Below are 25,949 nucleotides of genomic sequence, written 5' to 3' on the forward strand. Positions count from 1 at the left end.
AGACAAGGGAACTCATTCTTGTCCCCTCTGTTGGTGGCTAGCACTGTAATAGAGACACTAGAACAGATTTTCAAAGCCAGGGCAAGATTGGAAAGCTCAGCACCGTTTGGTGCCCTGAATTCTTGAGTGACCTGGTCCCACCACACCATTACTGCAGGGGACTGAGAATAGTGTGCTGTAATTTTAGGAAAAGACTCAAACAGTTGGAAATGTCTCCCAACAAAACTGAGACCAAGTACATTTGATCTTAGGTAACCTCATGGACAATGCTCCTGAAACCAGGTCACAGAGGTAGAACTGAAAGGTCACACCTGGCTATAAATGCATTTCAACCTAAGCCAGGAACTGCTTTATCTGCAAAGGCCATGTTACCTCTCCTTGCTGAGAGAAACATGCACATTATCCTGCTAATAAATTCACCCTGAGAGGAGGAGACCTGTAGGCCACTACTCCTCATGGTGACTCCACTGAAGCCTTTTGAGTAAGAGGCTCTGTTCATTTGTAAATGCAGTGACATTTTGAGCTTTTGTTCAGCCTAGGGAAGCTCCCTAGGAGGCTTATGGCTGAATGATTTCTTCCTAGAGAGCAGTAAATGAGGTTAAATCAATTTCATCCTGCAATGGGAGGTGAATGGAGGGAGAAGGAATAGCATTTCTTCCTTTAGCTCTCACAGAAAAGCAGTTTTATTTACAAAACCTTTTAATCATATTTCCCATTTTAGTTTTTCTCAGTCATTCACATTTGCTGAACTTTGAAATCTTTTGTCTTGCAATCTTTCCTCTTGAAATCTGTAGTAACAAATGTTACAGTGACTTAGACAGAGCCTAAATACTAAGAATATTTCTTTCTCATTAATTAGGGAAAAATCAGCAATCAGTACTTAGAAGTTGGGTAACATGCTGATATTTAATATCTTTTATAACAGCCACATAATGTGAGATATATTTGACAGCTGGTGAAAACACTGTGGGAGTCAGGTAGTACCTTTACTAGATTGGAAGAGTGAGGAAAAATACCTCTCTTCCTCTCCCTGACACCCTGCCTTTGATTCCTTGACACTGAAAAGGTTTATATGTATTTCATTTTACCTTGCTGTCCTTTGCATTCAGCTGTGATGGGGTGGGAGGAGAATATTGTGTAGCTGAAATCTCACTTCAGACATGGATGTGCCCACATGGGTGTTCATGGTGAACCTGTGATTTCTGTGTATTTTTCCTCCCTCAGAGTGGGATGAGTAAGATGTGAAGAGCGATGAGAGATGAATAATGGCATGGAAAACAATAAGTGAAAGGTTCTGAGCACCCTGAGAATGCTTGGCTTTGCTCCCCTCTGTGTTTTGGTTGCTTCTTAATTGTTGTTTAAACAGATGAATATTTCTCTGAAGGAATTTTAAAATTCTTGGTAATCTTTCATGGTGGGATGGTAGTGCACTTGAACTATGAAGAGTGATATCTGGAACCCTGTTGGCATCTCATGTCCATTCTCTGAAATGGACAAATGTATAGGCTGGTAACCTGCACTGTGTAAGGGCCCTGCAGTGAGGTTTGCCTCTGTAAGAAGGAATGCAGATTCAAATTGAAATATTAAACAAGAGAGAAAAAAATTATTAAGTATGATTTTGTTCAAGAGTACTAGAAGCTTTCTTCTCTGATTGAAATGCTCAAATTCTTTGTAAATATGACCAAAATATTTCTAAAAGCATATATATAAAATATATATAAAAGCATATATATTATATATATAATGTATATATATAATATATTATATATCATATATATTATATATATTTTTTAAAGATGTATTAGAAACCTCACCTTTCAGTTATCATTTGATAAGTACAGACTAGAAAATATCAGTTACTTTCACTAACTCCCTAGCCAAATAACCATGTAAACCTAAGTAATACTGAGGCTGTCCTTATTTTTCTTAAGAGTCTTGCTTTCCATATTCCGTTTTCTTAAAGCTTCCTGAGAAATTCGGGGGTTTTATTTTTATTTCTCGTTGTTCACCAGGAGCTATCCAAAGGAAAATTTCTTACAGGGATAATATTTGAGGTCAGGAGGAAGGGAAGGTATGGACAGATCCCCTCAAAGGATCCCTACAGTTCTCATGACTCTTGTTTTTTATTTCACAATGTTCTTACGTATGTCTTAAGCTTCTGATGGCAAAATTCACCACATGCAGCACAATGGCTCTGTTGCAGAGAAATCAGAAGCTCACAGAAGCTACACCACAGATTTCCTGGATCCACGAGTGTTTTACACCCCTAGAGCAATTCTGGCTTTGTTTTAATTATTCCATCCAAAATTAAATGCTCTGTTTAATACTGGTGCTGTCCCTTGATGCTCATGGTGTTCATATCTGTATTTAGGTCCAGCACTTTCCCTACTGATGATGCACATCAGAGTAAATCATTATGGCTAAATGACTTCTGCAAATATTATTTTATCTTCTTCCTTGAAGTATAATAAAAGCAGTGAGCAATATTTTATAAATTGTTGAAATGGACTTTATTATTGTATGCTTATTATGTGCATGATGGGCTTATTCTCCTCTTATCCTTGTGAGACAAGACATTAGACTTAAAGCAGAAAATAGTCTAAACACAGGATTGAACAGAAGGGTCCTTGTTATTACAGTGTCAACACAGAGACAGACATTTAAAAAGTAAAACAAATTGAATGGTCTTGGGTTTATTGCAAGTGGGCTAGATATCCACTAAACACTATGGAGTTTGGTTTATGTTTTACTACCACTTCTTTAGGACAGTCATCATCTGCTTTTGACCATTTTACAGAGAAGTGATACAGTTTTGTTTCAGCATCTTGCAATGCCACTCTTCCCCTCCTATAAATCCTTCACATTACACGGGTGCTTCCTGAAGTACATGAGTATCAAGGTGATAGGATGCTCTAACCATAAACAAAAAATGGGAAGAAAATTTTAGTGTTTAGATGCAATGTTAGTAAACAGCGTGTATAATTAGCAAGTGTTATGTTGGATGGCTAATATCACTTCTGTTAGCAGTTGTTCAGGAAAACAGATTTCAGAGCAGATTCACACTCAGAAAAGCAGATTTCAGAGCACATTCTACATATGTGAAAATCTAGAGACACATCTAAATAAACTTGCATGTGCATATGGATTTGCAGCTGCTCTTCTGCTAATCCTGACTTCTCTTTGCTGTTACTTCTTTGAGAGAAGTAGAGCCTATGGTGTGTGCTCAGCCCAGGCCTGCAGCTGGGAACTGTGGGGTGAACAGCCTTCCTCTAAAGTCAGGACACACACCATTTTGGCTCTGGGCTACCCAAAACCCCCTGGACCAGTCAGGATATGTTAGGATTTGCTCGGATTCTGCTTTTCTTTTCCCACAGAGGGTTAGCTGTATTTGGATACCACAGCTTTATGCCAATAACAGATCCTACTGATGGCTTGAGAGGCTACCAAGAAGAGAGGCTAGACAGTGTTACAGGAATAGAGTAGATACTTATTAAAAAGGCTTTCAAAGGCTACACCTTGGGCAGTACAAGAGCCTGGCCAAGGCTACACCCAAGATGGACAACAGGTCACACGTTTTCACACTTTCATAAATTTTGGTCCATTTTCACATTGGGGTCAATTGTCCAATTACAGCTTCAGGTTGTGAAGTCCCATCCTCCCAGATTGCTCTCCTCAATTCCCTGTTGTTTATACTTTTTGGGGCTGAAGCTGCAATGGTGTCCTTGATTCTCAGGCTGGAAAATGATTGTTTTGTCAAACTAAACTGTGATGAGAACTTGCTAACACTTTATATGAAGTTGAGAGTTATACACTAACGCAGTCTAGAATCTGGATAATGTGAAAGCTAAAACTTAAGGCATCACCACAAAAAGTGACCAGTGTCTGACCAAAGATGGACCTAATTCAACTGCTTGTCTCCTACAGTGGCCTGTACAGGAGACAGGGCAAATATTTATTAATCCTTTTTTTGTATGGCTTCTCAGCATCTGTTCTTTAGAAACTCATCCCCTAAGGCAGAGGCTGGATTTCTTGAGGAGGACTGGTTTTGGGCCACCCAGACTCCTCAGATAAAGGAGCCCAATTCTTTGTGGCATCCATCACTAGCTCCCCAAGAATCCACTTCTCTGTTTCACAAGAAACTCTCCCATTAGTTGTGTGGGGTTCAGTTTTAGGGGAGCGGGTGGGGATAGTAGTATTTGCACACAGTTTGGAAGTGGCATGAATTAAAAATGTGTTAAGTTGTAAATAGAGGTGTTGACAATACGTTTGGCAATAACAGATGTACTTGACAGAAGGTGTGGGTAGCTGTTTAGTGCTCAGGAGGAGAGCGTTCAGCCCCCCAGCTTTTCAGGAGTTTTATGAAATACTGTCAAAACCGGTCCAGGTTTGAAGAGCACCTTCCTGACTTCATCCAGAAGGATGTACATGCAGGAGAGTGTATGCTGGATTGAGTACTCTGTCACTGAGCCACCCCTGTTGTAATGCACATCTGCTGAGAACAGAACAATGGTGTGTGACACTGGTGATTTGGTTTGTTGTCTGTCACAGGATACACCTAAAGCCAGGTTCAACCACTCTGTTCTTGTCACTGATGAGTGCAATGTCAGAGACATCATCTTGCTGCTTGTTGGACACTTCTGCTCGTGCTTCTGAGAGCCTCCCAGCCATATGTGCACTCCTGCACACATTGCTTAAATTTTCCATATGCCACCTGACAAGCTTTCCAAGGCACTTTATACCACCTTGAAATAACTCCCACTTGTCTTAACAAAATGTATCATCTGGGAATGTTTTGCCCTTCAGAATATTTCACGAAGGCTTCAGACCTTCTCATGAGGTGAGCAGTGCCTTTCCTGAAAGATTTGGATTTTCAGGTTTCTGTAGTATACAGTGAGTAGTCTGCCACCACCACAAGCCAACAATATCTTCTAGTCTTCTTGGTCCCTTAGATCTTCTGGCACTTTTTCCATGCTGTATTTCCAGCATTGCGGCCTCCATAGGTAACTACAGAAGCAAAAAATCTCTTAGAAGAGACTACGTGATATCTAACATCATGGGCACTGTGTTAGTTTCTTATTTTTGTTGTGGCTCTAAGGAAGTACGTCTCAGCAGGTAACATTGACATGCTCCCTTCCATCTGATTCTCAAGCCTCTGGATGGTTCACCATAACAATCACTTACGTGATATTTTAGCCAGAGAAATTACTACTTAATCACCATTTCAACTTAATTTTGAAATGTGTAGTGCACAGACCCTGTGCAGTTTTCCCTAATGGTTACAGGGCTTCATCCAGACATCATCAGCACAAATTTAGATCTCAGTTTTTAACCCAGGAACATCTCAGAACTGAGTAGCATGACAAAAACACCCACTTCAGAAACTTGCTGATATTTCTAAATATGCTGGCTCTTTTTCCTTTCTTCTTTCATTCTGTGATTGGTCTTATAGCTGAGGAAAACTGCAGTGTACACTTTCATTTGGAGCTCTTTATGTAAGTTACCTTCTAAAAAATAACCTGACCCCAACCTTTCATTTTCTGAGACTAGCTGTTTACATAGCTGTGCCACATTGTGATATATTAAGAGTTTGAGTGTACAGTGTTGTGGGTTTGTATTGCAGGGGTGAAAAACCCAAGATAATGTTCTAAAGAATCTGTAATTAGGTGGGGTTTTTTGCCTCTCCCTTACAGTAATTCCATGCCACATTACAATTAAGAAATCACATTTAAAAATACAAATGTTCCCTACAGAATATAAGCAAATGAAACAGTGCCCCTTTCCATTAAGGTGATTGTCATGATTAAGACAGATGCTGAAAGATCTTCTGCCTGGTGACAATTCCATAGAGGGTGTTACAGGGTTTCTAGAATACAGGTGAGAGGTTTTTAAAGGTTAAAAATTAGATTAAAATTCCAGTTGCCTCCATATGGCATAGGAGCAGATATTAAGAACTGTAACTTTCTACTGCTGACTAATCTGTCGTGGTTTATCAGTGAATTTTTTTTCCCCTATATAAGCAAGTATGTTTGTGGAAGTCCTTCAGAAAAATGCCAAAAATGGCAGACCTGCTACCTGCTGGGAGTACCTAGGTCTCTTTGACTTTCTGTGCTTCATAGACCATACTAGTTGGAGTGCTGAAGCCGGGGTCCACACACCCTGCCTCTCTGCAGTAGTTTTCAGCCTGAGTGATAAATAAATAAGGAACAGCAAAGCTTTCCTGCTAAAATGATCAGTGCTCAAACATTTAGGAAAATACTTCTGCAATTTTTGTGTAGCATTACTAAACAAAGGCCCAATTGCAGCTGTAGCAAGCAAAAATAAGCTTGATTTAAACTATTGAGATAATTCTTGGGTCTTTGTCATTTCAGAGAAGTTTTAACAATTCTACCTAGCAGTAGCTAATTAAAACAGGACTCATGCTATTTAAAAAGCAGTATTGTAACTGTTAGAAAAGACTTTTAAGGGTTACATTGCTACATAAGTATTATGAAGTGCTCCAATTCACAGAACACTTAGGTGCTTCATTACCTTTTTGCAGTCTGCTCATCCATTAAAATAGGAGAACTCTAAGCCTGCATGAAAGGAGGCACATAAATGCATTATTGAATTGGGGTTAAACTAGCAGGACTACCTGCTATTTCATGAAAATTTAGTTTCGGACAAGCCTGGCAAAGTCTGGAAGGTTTCATATATATGCTGATAAACAATTTTCATTGAATAAATAGAGCAGCCCATGAATAAAAAAAAAAGGACATTTTTGGAAAAAAGGCACTGCTCTTGTATTTGTAGAAACACAGAAAAGCTTAGCAATGATTGAAGACCATCTTTCTGCATTGTGGATTTACATATGTTCTGAATATTGATATATCAAGCATAGATTTACTGGCAAGGAAGCAGTATTAAACATGTTTAAACAGTTTAGGTCACATTGTCACTGTGCGTGATGTGTGATCTGCAGTTCCATATCAGCTGACAAGGGTGCAGCTGCATGGATGTCCTTAAATCTTCCACCCCTGTTATATGAGTGCCTGTGAGGAAATAATCTGCTGCTGAATTAGATTATAGAAACATCCCCACCATATCTTGAAAAAGTCAGTTCTTTCCCTGAAGAGTCTATGGTTAGGAAGACAAAATAAAGGCTGGGATCATGGGGAGAAGTGAAGCAACAGATAGAGTTTGTAACTCATGTGTCTTGTTTTATAGGTTTTGATTCAAAGTTGGTTGATTTTGTTGTTTTGGATTTTTGTTTGGTTTGTGAGTTTGTTTGGGTTTTTTTCATAAACAGTGGATATGCCAATATCCATTCTGCAAAGTTGTGAATCCAATGCATCTGATTTATCAAAGCTGTTTGCTTCATAAGGATTGCAGCTCATTATCCCTAATGGAATCATGGCTGAAATACTCTCTTCTCAGCTGTTCTCTGTGTTTTGGTGTACCTGTCCCTTAAAAATTTGGTGGCAACAGCTTGTACAGCCATGTTTCCACATATTACATTAACACTTAGATTTCTCTCCGACATCATTAAGTAGTTAATGGAAAAACCAATTTTTTTTAGTGCTGAGCTGGATTAGCAGAAGATTGCCCTTCCCTGCACCAAGACTGATACTGAAATTGAGATAAGTGATTTACATTCCAAAAGGCTCATTAACCATCAGACTGCTATGGATTAGATTACTAATGGCATCCTGATGGTTGCATGCAACTTCCAGCAGATTTTTTGGTAGCTAGCATTAAATCAATTTGAATTATAATGGGGAGTTGCTAATACATATGCATTTTTCAGCAAGACTCTGTAGCTATAATGGCTGCTAGCTCTGTTTTTTAATTTTCACTAATGGTTTCATGCTCATCCAAGACATTGTAACTCACAGGACCAAATAGGATGCTGTGCTCTGGCAGTTTATGCCAGAGTTTGAAACCTGAGATACCAAAACCTAAAAGCATTAAATCCTTGCCTTATTCCCTACATGTTAGAATCATAGCATTACAGCAGGAATTACAAAGTTTGACAAAAACAAGTTCACACATTTCAGTGCATTGTATCAACTTTCCCAATTTATGAGATCATTTAAAAAGAAAGGGATTAAGAAAAATCAATGTTACCTCCATTTTAGTTTTTTGTTATCATCCAGTTTTCAATTTGCTAGATAATTCTCCTTGTATTTCAGAACTTTTCCCCAAAGCACAAGGAGAATAGCTTTAATTAAGAAAACAGTTATTTTTGTAGTATGGATCTTTATGAGAGGTGCCAGAACTCGTGATTCTTGCAGTTGGAAACACTGTAAGGATGGAGAAGGTTACTGTAAGTTTTCTGTGAATTTACCAATTCCCTGGCCTGTCTTCCATCACTCTCAGCATCATTCCAGCACAACCTGGTGTAACTCTCAGGATAAATTTTATGCAATCCTCTTCCTTTTTTAACCCCTGTGCTCCCCCATGGCTCAGAGGAGCTACATTCTCTAGTGGGAAACCTCCAAGCTGGGTTGTGCCTGTCCCGCTATTCACCGCTTTATATCTGATCTTCAAAAGTGCTGAGTGTTTACAGTCCTTGCTGGAATCAGTTGGAGCACCAGGAACACAGCAGCCTTAAAAATCAGACTGTACAGATCTTGATGGGAAGACACAGAAACAAAGATCCCTGAAGTGAAAGGCCACTGCTAAATACATTTAGCCCCACAATATTTGCTTTCTGCAAATGCAGAAAGTGATGTTAGAGACAAAATAAAATCTGCTAACTGGTAGAAATGTGAAGTCATTCCTTACCATTGATAAAATAAAAGCAAAGGTAGAAGTCTGAAGCAGACAAAGAGGGGTAAAGACCATAGGACTTGACTTAAATGAATAATTGATTGGTTGTACAATTTTCTTCCTGTTTTTCAACGTGTCTAGATAAAGAAAGGCGTTCTCCTTGAACTACTTGAGTAATAGGAGGATTCTCCTGTCAAAAAATTACAGCAGGAATTTATTAAAAGGGGTAGTTCCTGATTTAAAACAAGTTGGCCTTCTGGAGATGCAGAATGTTTGAAGACCACTTCTGTCTCTACTGTATCTGAATATTAATGTGTTTTAGCATGGTTGGTATCTACTGCTCGTTTTTCTCTATTTGAAGCTGAAGAGAGCAGCGTGTCTGTGGTAATTCTTCTTTCATACAACCCTCTTTTTACTCTGCAGGGATGCTATAAGGTAGCAGAATGAACAATACTCTACTCCTGGTTATATAATGGGAGTTTTGTCCTCCAGCTGTCACTTTTCCGTCACCTGGTTTTTCCTTTAGCCATGGTAGCCACTCACCTGTTCTTCCCATTGCATGACACATCACTCTGCTAGATCACTAATGTCACTGCTTCCACCTGGCAGAAACCAAGTCCTGCTTTTGCTTCTCAGTGTGCAAGAAGAATGGGCTCCATGTTTTGGGCTGAAGTGCTGTGTTGGGTTGAGTCACTTAGTGGAGGATGTTTATGTGTCTTTCAGGGCTGTCACCTGGAGCTCCAAACACATGGCAGATTGATAGGGAATGGATTACAGGCTGGACTTCTTACACATGTACCTTGCAACCTCCCTGTGTCCTATCAGTGATCAAATGGCCTAAGGGCTGTCTCAGTGATACCTATGTGCAGACTATTAGAGCAATAGGATCAGCGCAACCCTGAGATGCTGCTCCTGGTTTCCACTGCATGGTTCAGCCAAAATCCCTCTTGCACTCAGTTGCTAAAGTGAGAGTTTTCTTTTGACTTTTGCAATCATTTTAAGGTGCTGAAAGATTTTCCAACCCATATCAGAATGCCAGGGTTGTTTGGCTAGGTGGTCTTCAGAAAAGTACATCCCAATGGCAACACGCAGTGTGCCTGAACTCACCCATCCCTTGTTTAAATCTAACCCTAAAAAGCCCAGCCTGTGGGCTGCACAAGGCTCTGAGCTGAAAGTACTGCCAAGAGCATCCTCCAGTCCAACCTTCACAAATTTTGGGGTTGGACTGTTGATACAGAGAAGAATAAGTGCATTGCTCTAATTCTCATAATTCGGAACAGAGTGCAAGAGTCTGTTTACTCCCCAAACATCTACAAGAGAGACAATTTACTAAAGTGTTCCAGGTCTAAAGACTTTGTCAGACATTATGTACGTTTCTCATTTCTCTATGTTTGTTAAATGCCATGATGCACAGAGAAGGTCAAAGGGAATTTTAGAGGAGATAATGTGGGAGAGTGGGTATTAAAATACTTTTTTTTTTTTTAAAGATAGAAGCATTGGATAAATGGCCCAAATATACCAATTTCAAAAAGCATGCCTGAAATATATTAGCTAAGCTGAAAGGCCAGTTTATAAAATGCCATCTATTTTATGCAAAGAAAATAAACACATTTAACGCTACAGATACATAGTAGCAGTGCTGGTGATTTCTGTTGCTTTTCATTTCCATTGTTTAGCAAGGCATGAAAACACATGTTTGAGTTTTGTTGACTTCAACATTACTGGTATTAGGAAAAGACCTCAAATACACGGTGAGAGAACTGAATTTCAGTGAAAGCTTTCTGTGGCTTATTACAGCTTTACAGCCCCTAAAAGTGGAAGAACATCACTGCCAAATGTCGTAATTCTGTGAGTCAAGCTAAGTGTTCTCGAGGGACAAGAATATACATGATCATATTTAGCTGCATTAATTTTTGCTCTTTTTTTTAAAAAAGGCAGGATAAAATTCAGGAGATTTTAGTCAAAATGGCTCTTGGTGATGCCTTTCATCGCTGACACAACCCATAGATTTTCAGCAGTGTCAGCAAAATCAAATTTTGGGACCCCATGCATAAACACCAAATGGCTTATGAATTACTTAGTAACTAATTAAGCACCTTCCACTGCAGTGGTCTCCCAGAGCAGGAGGCAGGGGCAGGAAGCTGTGAGGGCTTGCGCAGGACTGACTTCTTCTGAACCACCAGGCTTGTAACCCCAGGTGGGCTGTGCATGCAGACTGTGGGAACTGGGATCCTCATTCATGGTCTGAGCATGCTAAACTGCTGGGGTGTGCAGAGTGTTTTGCCTTTATTCTCACAGTCAGAGCAGCCTGCGTCGTGTTTTCATTTTGAAGCTGGCTTTTTTGTGTCTGTGTCTCTGTCCCTAAAGCCATCCTTAACATGAGCCTCAGAAGGGAAGCCATGAACTACTCATGGACAAATCTCCATCAAAACCTGCCTTTCTACAAGGCTGCTTCTTCATAACTTCAGTCGTAGCTCCATTTTAAAGTCTACCAGGAGGACCAAATCCTGCTGGCACTGCTTATTTACTGTGGCCAGTAGTATGTGCAGTTTCACATGGCTTCCTGGGAGTTCCATGGGGTTTGTCTGAAGGTTGCTTAGATGTGGCTATTCTGTGATATCTTTGCCCTAGGTTTCTTGCATACCTGTATTGACCACGCTCCTAGTGGGCAGTGTCTTCCTAAGGGTGTTGTGCTCTCTTTGTTGGCTGTTTCATCCTGAGTTAAAACCCCTGAGTGCCAGGGCTGAAAGATATCCTGGTGGGATATACACAAACTGAATCATGGTTAGGAAGCATGTATAATTTGCACCAGTAAAACTGTATTTCCAACATGTAAATGATAGTAGGAAACAAGAGTAGATACATGGACTACTTGCACTTGGTGGAAGTACTGAAAGACTAACACTTTTACAATCAAATCTTGTGCTCACTAGTTGAAAAAAAGTCCACATTCAGCATCCCTGCTGTTGCCAAGAGCTGTACCAGGATGGATTTGGTGTGCTCTGAGCATTTGTACCTCTTTACAGCTTTTATAAATCACAGTGGATGTAAGAGGGACTAATGTGTATGCGTGCTGAATGTATCTGATGTATGTGGACACGTCATTTACAAATAACTCCTGGAAGATCATAACACTTTCCAGGAGGATCTGAAGCCATTACAAGAAACAGCTTTAGCTGCTTATTTCCTATTTCCTTGTTTTCCTGTTGTGTAGGCAAGTCAGATGTAGTAAAGAAGATCCCTGTATGTAGTATATCCCAGACCCAGGTCATTCTCAGGGAAGGGAAAATTGCGGTCGTCTCAGATTGAGTTTATATATCTTTGGGTAGCATGAATGTATGTGAGGCTTGATTACAAGGTTCTTGTTTTTCAGAAACCATTTTGAATTAGATATTACCAGATACAGCAACCTTAACTTACTGAAATCCTTGCAGTACAAACCAAACAGGTCCCAGGCCAGGAGTCTGAGAGGATGCTCATGTATTACAGTCTGCAGGACTGTAATACAACTCAGCTAAACTTGCTCTCTACTTCTAATTAGTTCTGTACTATTCTTTCTGTACTATTCAATACCAGAATGTGTGTTTGTGAGTATAACTGGAAGAAGAACACTGCCCTATTCTATTTTCCTGGAGTTTGCAGTAGTTGACAGAAAGGCTTCCACTGATGTTCCTGCATAGTGGATCAAGCTGTTGGGATGCCATGGCTTCATCAAATGGTAACCCTGTTGAGAAGCTTCAAAAGATCCATGTATAAAAGAAAGAGTCAGAGTACTTTTAATGGACTTTAGTCACAACAAATCTGTCATTTTCTAGACTGTCATTCGAACACATGGTCCAAATTCCCCAGTTGTGTGCAAAGACTGAAGCTGGTTTAAATGGACCTTGTAAATAGTTACTTCTGGTAAAGGAATTCAGGAAAAAGTGGTAAAGCACTCTGTATGTAGTGTAATAGTACATTGCCTTTCTGCAGCCAATGACTCCATGATGTAATTGATTTAGCAGTTGAAATACAACATTAAAAACAAATTATTAAATCTTTAATTATGAACACTTCATTAGAAAATTAATTTCTTAAACTAACAACTTGACTGGGCCTATATCAATTGACATAATTCATTAACCCATCTGAGAATCTGTATTAGTTATGCTTAACTTACCTGGGTGTATGAGGCAGGAAATCTTTCTCAAGATAAATAAATTATCAAATTACTTTTTTATAGTCAGTTAATTAAAGAGCAAATTACTGAAGCAGCATAGACTTCTTGCGTATTATAATGTAGCCCTACTGATATTCAGGAAGCAAAGATCATCCCATCACTTGATGTTTCTCTGTTCTCAATCATGTGTAAATTCCTGAAAATTATATAATGTCAGATTTCTCTTCTAATCAATCCTGTGCCACCATGAACACTTCTAAAGGTCTCTGCGCAGGCTTAGCTGCTGTTCAGCAACAGCAAATGTCTGCCCTACTGTTCTGATGGGCTGGCACTATAACATATTTGTCAGTCTGCTAAATATTTTGTCCTCCATGGCATCAGGAAAAGATGAAACATGACTGTAAATGCTGTAGAAGCCTGGTGCCCTGGATGTGAGATTATATGTCTGTACTAAAAATTAGTTCTGGAAGTTAGTTTTGGAGTAATGAAAGGTGGAATTAGCAAATAAATGCTTTGCATCCTGATTAGAGTAAGTTTGAATTAATTTCTTTGACAAATTAGTGAATTTCTTTTCATGATGTAGCAGAATCTAATTGTGTGAGTACAGTATTCTGTTCATGAACTGAGGATTCCCAAGTAATGGCATTTGAAAAACTCAACCATCAGGTGCTTAGCAAATTTTAAATCATGCTCCATTTTTTGCATTTTTTGTTACTGTCATGCAGGCAAGGTCATCTGTTGCGTTGTGAATGAAAAGAATATTCAAAATCATTTCATTTTATAGTAAAGAACTTAAAATTTAGCCTATCTGGAGACATTAAAATATCATCTGTATGGGGAAAAGCAGCCAAGTATTTGACATGTAAAAAACTCTCCCTTCTTGGACACAAATACTCAACAAAGCTGTGTTTCTCCATAGAAGCAGATTAAAAAAGAGCAACCAAGTAACAGTGAAATTGAAACTGCTTTGGTGAAAACCGAACTGTATTCCCAAGGCTCACTTTCTAACCTGTGAGGGAAACTGTGTGGAGAGTATGTGGCTGAAGAGCTTCCAAATGGTGCATCGTGCTCTGACTTTCAGGCAGCTTCCATGCACTGAACTGCTTGCTAGCAAGTCGTGGCAAGTTGGAAGTGGAGCTAAATGGTAAAATATGTGAATAATTTTTTTACCACTTCAAAGGACCAGTTTTGTCCACTGCAGAAAGCCCATGTCCTCAGGGACGTGTAAATTAAGATTTGATTGAAGCTCTCAACATCAAATGAAGGTTGTAGGTAGTAAATGGCAGTCATCATAGTCTTTGAATATCTGGGCTGTATCTAGGGTGTCAAGTAAAGAAAGATCTAGCACTGAGGTTTCAGGGCTCAGCTTGGAGGTAGCATTCAAGAGTTTTCAGTGAAAAAAAATAATTCTCTTCTTTTTTATGCCAATGTAATCACATCTGAGTGAGTTACAGCACCTTGTCCCATGAGTTGATGCAGGTCACTATGCACTTGTTGCTTAGTGCACTTGTTACCAGCTGTTTGCCGAGCGCTTGTTAAATATGCAGGGAGCACAGCACATGGGTAACTCCTGCCACTGTGTGATTTCTAGCAGGTCCTTCTGTGTTTCTTATGGCTGGGTCAGGATGTGTTGAGTACCTCAAAAGATGCACTCTTTCATCCCAAAAAATCTATACTTGCCAATTTTATGTCAATTTAGGCTCAGAAAACTTACCAGAATAAGATAAAGGGCTTTGGCATAATCATTGCTTCTCTATTATTTAATGACCCTGCAGGAGGTAATCTGGTGCAGGCAAGGGTGCAGCACTCTCACTGCTGCCTGCTCCAGAGCACAGCTTGGTGCGTGGCCATGGTCACTCTGGAAGATGTGACCTCCAAAGTATCGGCCTCTGAAGCTGCTGGCCTTGTGCAGAGGGAGTCAAGGAGTTTGCTGGGCTTCCTCACTAGGAGACTGTATGTGCAGATGCTCAAGTTTTTTATAAAAGATTATAAAAGTAACTAGTTATTTGGAAATGTAAGCCTAAACCTTTCAGTACCAAAGAGGATATAGTGTTAGGTCACCTCTGAGTGATAGCTCATAGCTAATTCTGAAGAAACCTTCATGGCTTAAGCAGGGATTTGGAAAAAAGGGCTCTCTGCTGAGGCATGAGCACTACTCTGTACAGTGATAGAGAAGGCCAAAAGACTGAGATCTCCCCCCTTAACCTCTGGGGTGAGCTTACCCTGGAGGCTAAACCCATGAGATTAAATCCTTGTACTGCTTTGCAGGAATTGCCACTGCTTGTCAAGAAGTTTCCCAAATCTATTATGCATACCTGATTTGACATTCTCTCTTCAAACTTGTCCTTCTCGTCTCTAGCAAGACTCAAAATGTTACACAAAAAAATTCAGAATTACAAGTTCTCCTGCGTTAAATGTAAGATAATGTAAAATATCCTATAAAAAAGACAGTGCTCTCTACCTTATCATGGTCCTCTCACTTTTCAGTCCAGTTGATCATTGTTCATTGGAAAGGCCTCAGTTTATGCTACATTAATGATGTGCTCTAAAGAGACACTGTGCTTTTCAGGTTCACTGACATGTTCTGCAACTGGCTTTTCAAAACTGGCTTGAATATTCACAGTGCAGCAGCTGGTGCATTGTTCTTTATAGCCCAAGGTCAATAGATGGGAAAAAGCTTCATATTTTACAGGTTTTTTCCTGTAGAAGTTCTGCAGTTGGTCTCAGAGAAGTGGCAGCATTTATGTTTTTCTTCAGTTGAAATGTCAGGGCTGGAGTTCTTTGTTATTCTATGCTTTATGTCAAATCTAAATTCACAGGGGACAAATTAAAGTTGGCTCACATGTTTTCCTCAGCATCCCTGACCATGGGAGCATGGACTGGCTGGGCCTGGTGGCTCAGATGATCCCCAGTGGTGTGAGGGATGAAAGTTAGTGTTTCTGGTTTAAATCAGAGCAGACAGAGCCTGGTGTTCAGGAGGAGCAGCTGGCTTATTTTCAAACCTTTCTAAGCAAAATTTTTGTCAAGTCTCTGTTTAACCTGACTTCTTGTTTAACCCAGGTTCATGTTTGCACACTCTTTCCCTGTGATGTGCGTGATCATTTCTTTACTTAAGGGACACAACAGCTATGGCTCACTCCCTGTGATGCAGCTGGAATCCCAGTTGCCATGTTACCAGGAAAACAGTTAAAAATCCAAGGGAATTACATGAAAGTCCAACAAGATAACAATTTTAATCTGTTTGCTTTCATAGCAATCCATACAGTGACTAAAAATTATCACTCAAAATATTTGGGTTTCATGACATTAAGCTGAGAGGACTTCTGGTGCTCACTGACTCTCAGAACTATTTGAATGAAATGACGTTGTTTCTTTCCAGAGAAGAGTAAACTAAAATCAGGTAACTAATTCAGTCAGAAAAATGTGATTGTGCATTAATGTGCTAGCAGAGCTCTTGATTTTTTCTCTTGTATTTGAGCTTTCCAAAAGGACAGTGCGCGGGAGGGATACCCATGCACTTTCCAGTATTTTTATGCAGCCTAGAAAGCTTAGACTTACCAAGAAAATCAGTGACAACAGCTACCCATGGTCTGAAAACTAAAGGGGACTCTTTAGCTTCCTCAGAGATCTCTTTTGTTCCAGAAGACCAGTGATTCCTTTGGCACAAGGGTTCTCAACCAATTTAGATCCTGCTTTCAACATGCTGGGGACCGAGCAGCACTCTCTCCAGTCCTGTGACTCCCCATTCTTCTCCTTAACAATGTCGCCACAATTTGCCTGGCACTAGAATTTACCTGTATTGTACCCACAGGTTTTTTCATGTTTTCTAGTTGTGAGAGCTTGCAGTTGCTCAGATGAGATTCTGAAACCTGCACAGGCTTCAAATCTGACAGGGTTCAGTACAGACTCCCAAGTGCTGGTACTGAGTGACTGTGCAGTGACAGAGCTGTTGTGTGTGCTGTTTCTGAGTGAATGAGACAAACCACATGCAAGTACCTATCAGCAATCTCATTTCTCTCTTCTTTTAAAAGCTATGAGCATGTAAGGCAACTCTTTCCGTCAGCTTTTTGCAGGATTTTTGCATAGTGTATATAATAAATTATCCGCTTCCTGCTTCAGAGCAATGAGAAGTAACTGAGCAAGGAAAAGTAATCAAGCAGAGGCTGGTCAGTGGCTGTTAGCAGAGAAGTGGACTTTCTTAGTGAAGAACTTTTCAACTAAGAAATGATAATCCTGATTTTCCTGTAATTTCAGTTGTCTGGGTCGTTTCTATTTATTAGTTTTCCAGTGCTGGAAAGCAGGTCTTCATGGCTGTGACTTAGAGGTTTACAAGCTATCTAATACTTATATAGATACACAATAAAAGAAATTAATTTGCAAATAATTTTAAGACCATTTGCATTAAATGCTTCTCTTCAAGCCAGCCTGTGGCAAAAGATTTCTGTTGACATTGAGAAGATTTTACTCAGCCCTGAGCTCTACAGCCTGAAAAGAATTAAAGGTCTAATTTCTTTCCACTGCATTCAATTATCAATTAAACTGAAAACAAGGGCTATAAATTATGGTGACCTTTGCACTAACTTATCATTTGTGGGACAGAAATGTGGTGCTGTGAAAGTGCTGTGAATAATAAAAAAATATATTAATAACTTTCTCGGAAACCAGCAAGCAAAGTGTAAATTGCTTTCTGCTTGGTATCAAATTTTCATGTAAGGTACTGTATCATGGAAATTTCCAGTCTTGTTAAGATTCAGATGACCTAAAAATAATGCTACCCCTTCACCTCTGTACTTTTTGTCATCTCAGCTGACAAATGTGATTCTACTAAATTTAATCAGCATTTTATAATGACTTCTACAGAAAATAGAGCCTGCTGGTTTTCCCTTGTTGGCCTCTAAAATGTGTAAGGAACAATGGGTCAGTTTGTTGGACTGAGAAATTGCTAAAAATGTAACAACCATGAAAAACACATTCTGGTGGTGCACGCATTCTCTATTTAATGGCATTTGCATTTTTATGGCTCTTCAACAAGGTATTTACAACAAACACTGAAGGAACTGCAGCACCTGTATAAATTTTCAGACCATCATTTTGTAAATTAAAGATCTTCCCTAGTTCATGATTCATTATACCATTTCATGAGCCTGATTAAAATTTTCCCCTCCAGAATTGTCCTTTTGGTGAGAACACCATGAGTTCTTCATGGCCTTTGGCTGCTCTTCACATCAAAGATGCCAAGAAACAACCAGTGAAGATGTGTTTCTTTTATGCTAGTTGCATGTTTGCTAGAAATACAGCGGATAGCAGATTATCTGTGTGGGACATGGAGTTCTCCACATCACTGATCTGTGCTAAACACTCAAACATGGTCTCGAGGTGCAGAGCTTTGGGTCCTGTAGATAATTCCCCATTTTCCTAATTCCCAAGGACATAATGAGAAAGTTGTTTTTATGATCACTTGAAAGCCCTAGATACCAGGTGACTCTAAGCTTCTACGTAATCCTTGTTCATGCCTGTATATACAGTAGCTTAATCTAATTTTGATAGAAGAAGATAAAAAATCCCCCTCAGACTGATGTTTTCCCTTTACTTCACGTCTCAACTAATGGTGGAAGATGGAATGGATGGATGGAATAGTCAGTTCTTCAGCCACTGAACTTCTTTGTCAGTGATTTTTTTCCTAGGATAAGGATTGTTTCCTCACTGAAGATACCATATTTATCACAGTTCTGCAAAACTCACTGCTTTTCAGCAGCTCACAGGCAGAAGATATTAACAGCATAAGAAGCCTGAATTTTAGTATTTGCTCATCTGTTATTTATGCCTTGTTTGATTTGATGCTCTCTGACTACAAAGACAAGTTTGCAGTTCTTGAGCAGTGATTGTGGGCAAACAGGGAAACAGTAAAACATTTCTGACAGCTGTCCATCCATGTCAACAGTACAGAGAGCAAACAGCTTTCAGACTCAGCTTCCAACTCCCTGCAAGTTTGACAAGAAGATTCAGAGGGCCCGTTTTCTCTCCTGTATTTTAATTCCTGCTGTTGAGATGGCACTTTGCACTATGGATGCCAACTTTGGTGTTTGTGTGTCATTCATAGTTCCCCAAGGGGAAGCTCACAGGGTGGCTGCATCCAGATGGGCCTGCCAAGTAATCCTGGCTACTCAGCAGGGTGCCACCTTCTGTGAAGTGACAAGGACCTAAAGAGATGAAGAGGGAAAGCAGTGTGAGTCCATCCCAGGAGGTGAAGAAGCAAGTCCTTTTCTCTGTTTAAATTGTCCTTGAAGGGGAAGTGCAGATGAAGCTGCACCATGAAGCAGATGTTCAGATTGTGGTGTCAGATGAATGTTGCTCTTTCTAAGGTCAGTTTTACTTCTTGACACAGCCCAAAGGTGCATGTAGCTGTCAGTTGTTTCTTTTGAAATTTTTTTCTGCTTCAGTGAGTTGGAGAAATTCCTTGTTCTAGCAAAGTCCCAAAATAACAGATGGCTCATATGTCAGGCATCAGCAAATCCTAAAGTTGTGGGCATGACCCCTGTCCATGTCCTGTTGAAAAATCTGCCTGTTGTCAGGATCGGGGTTTTCTGTAGCAAGACCAAAAGTGTAAGTTTCACTCGCTTATAACATGCTGTTGTTAGACTTTAAAGCTGTCTTCTCCAAAAGAAATGGAGATTTAGTGTTCCTCATTATGCTTTGGAAAACATTCATGCTGAGAAATTTTAACTTCCTGAGTGCTCAGTTAATGAGGCTGGGCAAAGCTTAACTGTGTTTTCTTTAAGCACTTCAGCCTTCATCATCCAGATAAGTGAAAGTGATGTAAGTGATTTTGGGTGACAGCAGGATTATGGGCATATGGCTTGAGGCTGGCATCTTGTCAGACTTCTATGAACCTGTATGTTGGGTCAGCGTGGAGGATGACACTGTATTTTGATTGAAATGAAACAGGTTCTGCAGGTATTAGGATAACTTGTGGTCAAAACCAGGTCAGGGTTTTTTTGGTTGGTTTTTTTTTTTTTCTTTGATTTTTATTTTTTTTTTGTCTACAGCCCTGTAAATCATGAACTCTTTGATGGTTATCAGCTTGAAACTGCACTTAGCAATAGTATTTCCACCAGTTTTCATTAAAGTTTCACACTCATCCAGCATTTCTAAAGAGCATGTTAAGGCTTTATGATTGAATGTGAGAGCAAGAACAAGAAAGAACAGCCTTTAAAAAGTGGCAGTAGTCAAGTGAACATTATACCTTGTGTTTAGCATCTCCTAAACAGGGAATTCCATGAGAGTTGGGGAATTTTTTGAGCTGTTCTGTTTGCCACTGCTGCTTCATCATAGGTCACTCCAGCTGGTTATCAGCGCTCAGCCCTGCTGCACAGTAATCAAAGGCAGGGAATGGAGCCAGGCTTCCCAAGCTGAGGCCAATTCCCAACTCTCTAGCCAGGGAGTAGGGTAACTGTGAAATGTGCTGACAAAGCAGGCTGGAGGCAAGGTAGACTAATAGGGGTTAATGCTGTTGCTGATGGCTGAGGGAGGCACAAAGAATTTTATATTGCTTGTGGAGCTGTTGGCATTGCTTCTTTCAAATCCCATGCTCTGACATGCTGGCTTGATGTATCGTCTCAATAATGTGGGAAGACCAGGGAAATTCAGTGAAATGGCTATATTTCAGTACGGTGTCTGTCAAGGGAAGGATGTCAGTCAATCACAGGCTGGAAAAAGCAAACAATGTCTTATCTCTGTGTGAGACTGAAATTCTTAATGTCCCAGTGTGCAGACCTATGCCTCCATTTTCAGGCACTTTACTCCCTTGAGCAGCCACATATTTAATCTGTGTTGAGTGCAAGTGTAAATCTTGATGTGTTTCACAGTGGAGAGCCCTTTCCAGCAGAAAGGAAGAGATGAGGTGAAACAGAAATTTCAGTTACTGCCTGAGATCTGCTGTACCAATGAAGCAATTAAAATGGTGCCATTGAATTAACAGTTTATACACAATGAATGAGTTTAGGAGATTGCTGTAGCTATGAAAAAAATATTTAAAACCATTCATTTAAATGTTTTGATTATTTGGTCTGCTGAAGCACTGGTTCATGAGATGACCACTGTCCTGAAGTAAATCAGATCACTTGTCACTTAGAAGATGCCTCAGGAATGTCTCAGTGAACTGATTAGTCATCTTTATCTGACATGAGAAATATTTTTCGTTGTAGCAGAAACTGTGATTTGGAGTCATACTGATTGCTAGTGGAGATAACAAAAAATTTTGAGATAGACCAACATCTGAATGAAGGTAGCTGGTATCCTTTCTCACCTTATATTATTCTTATTCTTTGCATGACTGATATCAAACCCATCATTTTCAGCTAGTCTATGCAAATTTATTAAGAATGACTATGTAAGCATTCATAATGCTTTTCTCTTTGTGATGGTCTCCTGGCATAGTCAGAACACATTGACACAGCTGTGTGAGAAGGCAGCAGTGGTAACACTGGTTTGCATCTCTTCCATGAGTGGTAGCATCTGTTAGATGATTAAGTAAAGGATTTCAGCTGTCAGAGCTGTCAATCTGACACCTTTGATGAGCACTAAAATAAACCTGTTCTACCAGAAACTGTTCATTTTTTACCCTGCTTTTGATTTGCTTGACTCTTTGTGTCCTTGCCGATAACTACCAGAAAGGCTAATGCATTATAAACTCTGAAAAGTGAAGCAAGCGGCTGTCATTTTTTGCACAACAGATGTTCCTGATCAGGAATCAGACAAAGGATCTCATCACTCTTCCTCTGAGCAATTTAATTTGTCTGTTCCATGGCGCACCAGCCACCTCCTATCTAGTGACTGATGTGCCCAAGTCCTACTTCATTTCAGGATCAGTTCCTTTAATCTTATAGAATTATTAAGTTTTTTTCGGTGCCAGGGCAAAGAGAGTGGAAAAAAGGAAATTGCTTCATTGCTTACATTGTCACCAATGATGCATCATAATGAAAAATAGCAAAGAGATATTTCAAAAATAGGAAACCCAAGTACTGCGTCTTAAGAGAACTAGAAATAATCTGTGAGCACTTTTTTAAAGAAATAGCAATTATAGATTTAATGATGTTTCTTTAGAAGTTTCAAGACTCAGAGGGGGAAAGAAACAGTGTATAACCCATCAGATTCTTGTGATGTAACTTAGCAGGATGGAAAAATTTTTATATTTTTAAGAAAAGCTGTTGCTGTGGATCCAGTTCTCCTCTCCTTAGTAATGCAAATTGTCTGAAATAAGTAATTACTGGCCCTGTTACTCTCTTTTCCATTTAGATTGATGAAACTGTATCGCTCCACTGCTGTTTTGTAGTGATGGATGGGTATTGCTGGAGGTGTAAATTCTGTAGTTATTCTATAGTTAATTTCCCAGTTATTCTGCTAAAGACTTGCTGAACGGGAGAGGCAAGGGCAGGTGGTCTTACCTTGTGCTTGTGGCCAGCCCAGCACAGAAAGGGCAGCTGCTGCTGATGGTACAAACAGGACTGTCCATGGCCACAGTCCCAGCTGTCAGTCCTGATAAATGAGCAAGGTGTATTTGAGGAGTTCATGGCTGTCCATCACTGGTGGAAAGAGAAGCCACTCATGTGACCTCTTTGCGATTTGACAGGTTGACAGGACGGAAGTGATTCGAACCTGTATAAATCCCGTCTTCTCCAAGCTGTTCACGGTGGATTTCTATTTCGAAGAGGTGCAGCGATTGCGGTTTGAGGTCCATGATATTAGCAGCAACCACAATGGGCTGAAGGAAGCAGATTTCCTCGGTGGCATGGAGTGTACTCTTGGACAAGTAAGTGTCACTGACATTTTCCCCCTTGTTGCACATTTTTTGTATATATATATATATATGGAATGTATTCTTTGTTGAGTGACTGATGGGTGAGATTTGTCATTAGTGGCAAAATTCTTAATTGGTGCTTTGAATGGGATAATTGAGAACTTCTGCTGGTTTGTTTTACTGCTGTAGTACAGCTTCAAGTCAGCCACTACTTACAGGAAATGGAAGATCAGTGATTGGCCTTGGATACTGAAAGCCTATGATAATTAGACCAGTGCTGGAAAATAGACTGATTTTGAAGAAAGTTATTGTTCCTAACATTGCATGGGATTTAAAGCAAGTTCCAAGTCAAATAAACACCTAAAACTATACTTTATTCACAGAGGGTGGTGCCTGGTGATGTGGCAAATAGAGAGATAGGGTTGGATTCATTTCCCTGACTCTCACTCATCCAAAAGTTGTGTCTAGGCTAAGTTACTCTTCTGATTTCCGTCTTTAGTTCAGTGGAGAGAAACAGACAGTTCCAACCATTGATTCATTCTGCCTGAGACACCTATCACAGATTAGGATAAATTGTCTTCAGGAGATACCAGTCTTTCCTCATCAGTTGTCAAGAGAGTCTAGGCAGCTGGCTTAGGGGAGATACTTAACTTTTTGGATTACTAAATTTAAGGGTGATGAGTCCTACCCACAAGATCAATATCTAGATGTCATCATAACCAAGTCTGTGGTGAGTTCCCATACTGCTGACTGGTGGCACGCTACAGTGTCCCAGGCATCGCAGTTTATTTCAGACTGGCACAGTTTTTGTCATGCAGGGTTTTGTAGCACAGATTTCTGCTCTGTCCGTAATGACAATGCCAAATTTCACTCAGCTGAGTGCAAATTTGTTCTCCATGCTGTGTTGTGTGCCAAGAGCAGGAAATGCTTTTGTTTAGCTTATCCTTTGCAGTGCTTCGATGTAAGTTTGTATTATGAACAGCATAGTGTGTCATGGAAGATGCTGCAAAACTTTGATTCCCTGTTTTCTCACCTTTTGTTGCTCCTCCCTCAGCCCCACCACACTGGAATCACTTTGATTTTCTTCCCACAGCTATTAGGCTGAACATGCTAGAAGAGGAAAAGCCCTCTCAGCAAGAGAAATAATACAAAATATATGCATTTACTAAATTGGAAGCTCAAAATAAAGATGTTGATATTTAGGATATTTAAAGTGCACTGTAAAGTCTATTCCTTTTGACAGAATTCTTGTGGTCTTAATCAAATAAGAAAATAAGCTATCCTATAACACCAAGGGAAATGGGAAACAAAGCAAAATGTTATTATAATGTTCTTCTTGCTTAATTGGCTTGAAAAAGAAGGGGGAAAAAATGTCACTGTTGCTGCCTGTAGCATAAATGTCTTTATAATGATTTGATCTCTATAAATAGCACACAGCTGGGTTGTTTGCACTGTAATTTTAATGGTAACCAAGAGAAAATAACAGTGTGAATTCTGTTCACAGTAATGTAGCCTGAAGGACTCTGATCTCATATTTAGACTTTTTTTGGTGGTGTTCCTTCCCTCCCCCCCTCTAGTTTTTTACCCTTATAGAATTTAAAACTGATTTAGGAAACTGCAGAATAGTAGCACTGGAACTGTCATCCAAGTCAAGCCTTTGTGAAGACTCCCAAGTTGAAAATCCTACAGCACAGGCTGTACATATGGAGCTTGCACTCTTGCTTAGCTGTATGGTGTAATTACAGCATTCTTTTAATGATGAGAATAAACCCATGGCTTTTCTTGAGACAATTTTGACATGAATTTGTTGTCTACATCACTTTAATGCCTGAATAAAACAAAATTTTGTGTGAGAGTGTGTGTCTGCCTCCCAGCTCACTTTCCCAGTACAAGTAGGTCTTACTGAGACATCCAGGAAGGCTGTAGATTTTTAGGCATAGTTTGAGAGACTGATGCCCTTCCCTCCCCCCATAAAAGTGCCAACTTCTATTGCTTTCTTCTAGGTAATAATTGATCTCTAAGAGATTCACTGCTACCTGTACCTGTTTGTAGATCATCACTTAGATGTGTGGTAAATCTGCATGCTTACCCAAATAATGTAATACTTCTGTCGAAACCAAAATTAGTATGAAAAATAAATGCTGGGAAAGACAATAGCATGGTTATACAGTAAGCTCACAGAGAGGAGTGAATTTTATCATAATTCTGATCTCAGTCTTACATGTAGCCTACCCAGTAGGTGCAAGTTTGTCAGAAATTTGGGGTCCTGGATGCGAATGTTGAAAAAATGCTTTCCTGTGGAAGGTGTCAGTAATCTCTTCCAAATGCTCTAATAAATTTGTGTTCTGTGAGAGTGATGAGGGCAGTGACTTATAGGCTGCTAGATCCTGAGCCATATACTGTCTAGAGACATCCCACTGGATTTTCAGCAAGATTTATTTATACTGCTCTTGCCAGGACAAGTCAATTCTGTGCCGCTACTGGTAAAATACTGTGGTTGGCAGCATCCTGGCATGCAGTCAGTCATACCTGGATGTTAAGAGCAGATTCATCAACAGGAATTTCTTATGCCACAGCATTTAAACATGGTAGAACAAATTGTTGTGGGTAGGCACCTGATGAGTTTAATTACTTAAACCTCAACGTGCTAAATAGAGGCATTTCCTCAAAGTGATTTGTTTTGTCCGTCACACTCAGAAGTTTCTCTTTCAAACAAAACAGTAGCAGATTATCTCTTGAAGGGTTTGACAGGAGCAGGCTTAGCGTGAGGTGTTTAGGAGGGATTTTTTTTTGTGTTTTTAAGAACCAAAAGTCTGCTCCTTCTACTGAGAAAGGCTCTTTCTACATTCCAGTTTCCCAACTTCTTGAGTGTCCTGGTAACGTGCAGATTGGCAGAATATTAACAAACATGTTCTCTACAGTTGGAATGATAACCACATCAAACCCTAAAATATTAGAGAAGGTAGGAAAGTTGAAAGTGCAAGCAAATTTATCTCAGTTAGCAGCATTATCTTAAAATATGGTCTGCAATTACATGTGGTTTATAAAATGGAGTTTCTCAAGGAACTTTACATCAAAAGAATGTGCCATACTCCAAGCAATTAAGTTGTCTGTGTTGTATTGTTTAAATAAAGTGACGCTGTTAAATGGTAGGTTAAGGTGCATAACTAAAAACTATAATTTTTAAAAATATGTTATTATTTTAAATTTTGCATTTAATTTCTAATTAAATGCATAAAACTAATA

At 39.6% G+C, this 25,949-nt stretch overlaps 1 protein-coding gene across 4 annotated transcripts in view; it reads left to right on the plus strand.

Moving 5' to 3' along the window:
• CPNE4 (copine 4) overlaps nt 1-25,949 on the plus strand; it is a 226,441-nt gene that overhangs the window by 92,969 nt on the left and 107,523 nt on the right. For all 4 annotated transcript variants that reach the window (XM_005519000.3, XM_088052490.1, XM_088052501.1 and 1 more), the window contains one exon: nt 22,536-22,715. In XM_005519000.3, coding sequence (XP_005519057.1) covers nt 22,536-22,715 — 180 coding nt within the window. The remainder of the gene's footprint in view (nt 1-22,535; nt 22,716-25,949) is intronic.

Source organism: Pseudopodoces humilis, chromosome 1, assembly GCF_049639895.1.
Source record: "Pseudopodoces humilis isolate 2021_Gansu_Grassland_sample_001 chromosome 1, ASM4963989v1, whole genome shotgun sequence".
Classification (NCBI taxonomy): domain Eukaryota; kingdom Metazoa; phylum Chordata; class Aves; order Passeriformes; family Paridae; genus Pseudopodoces; species Pseudopodoces humilis.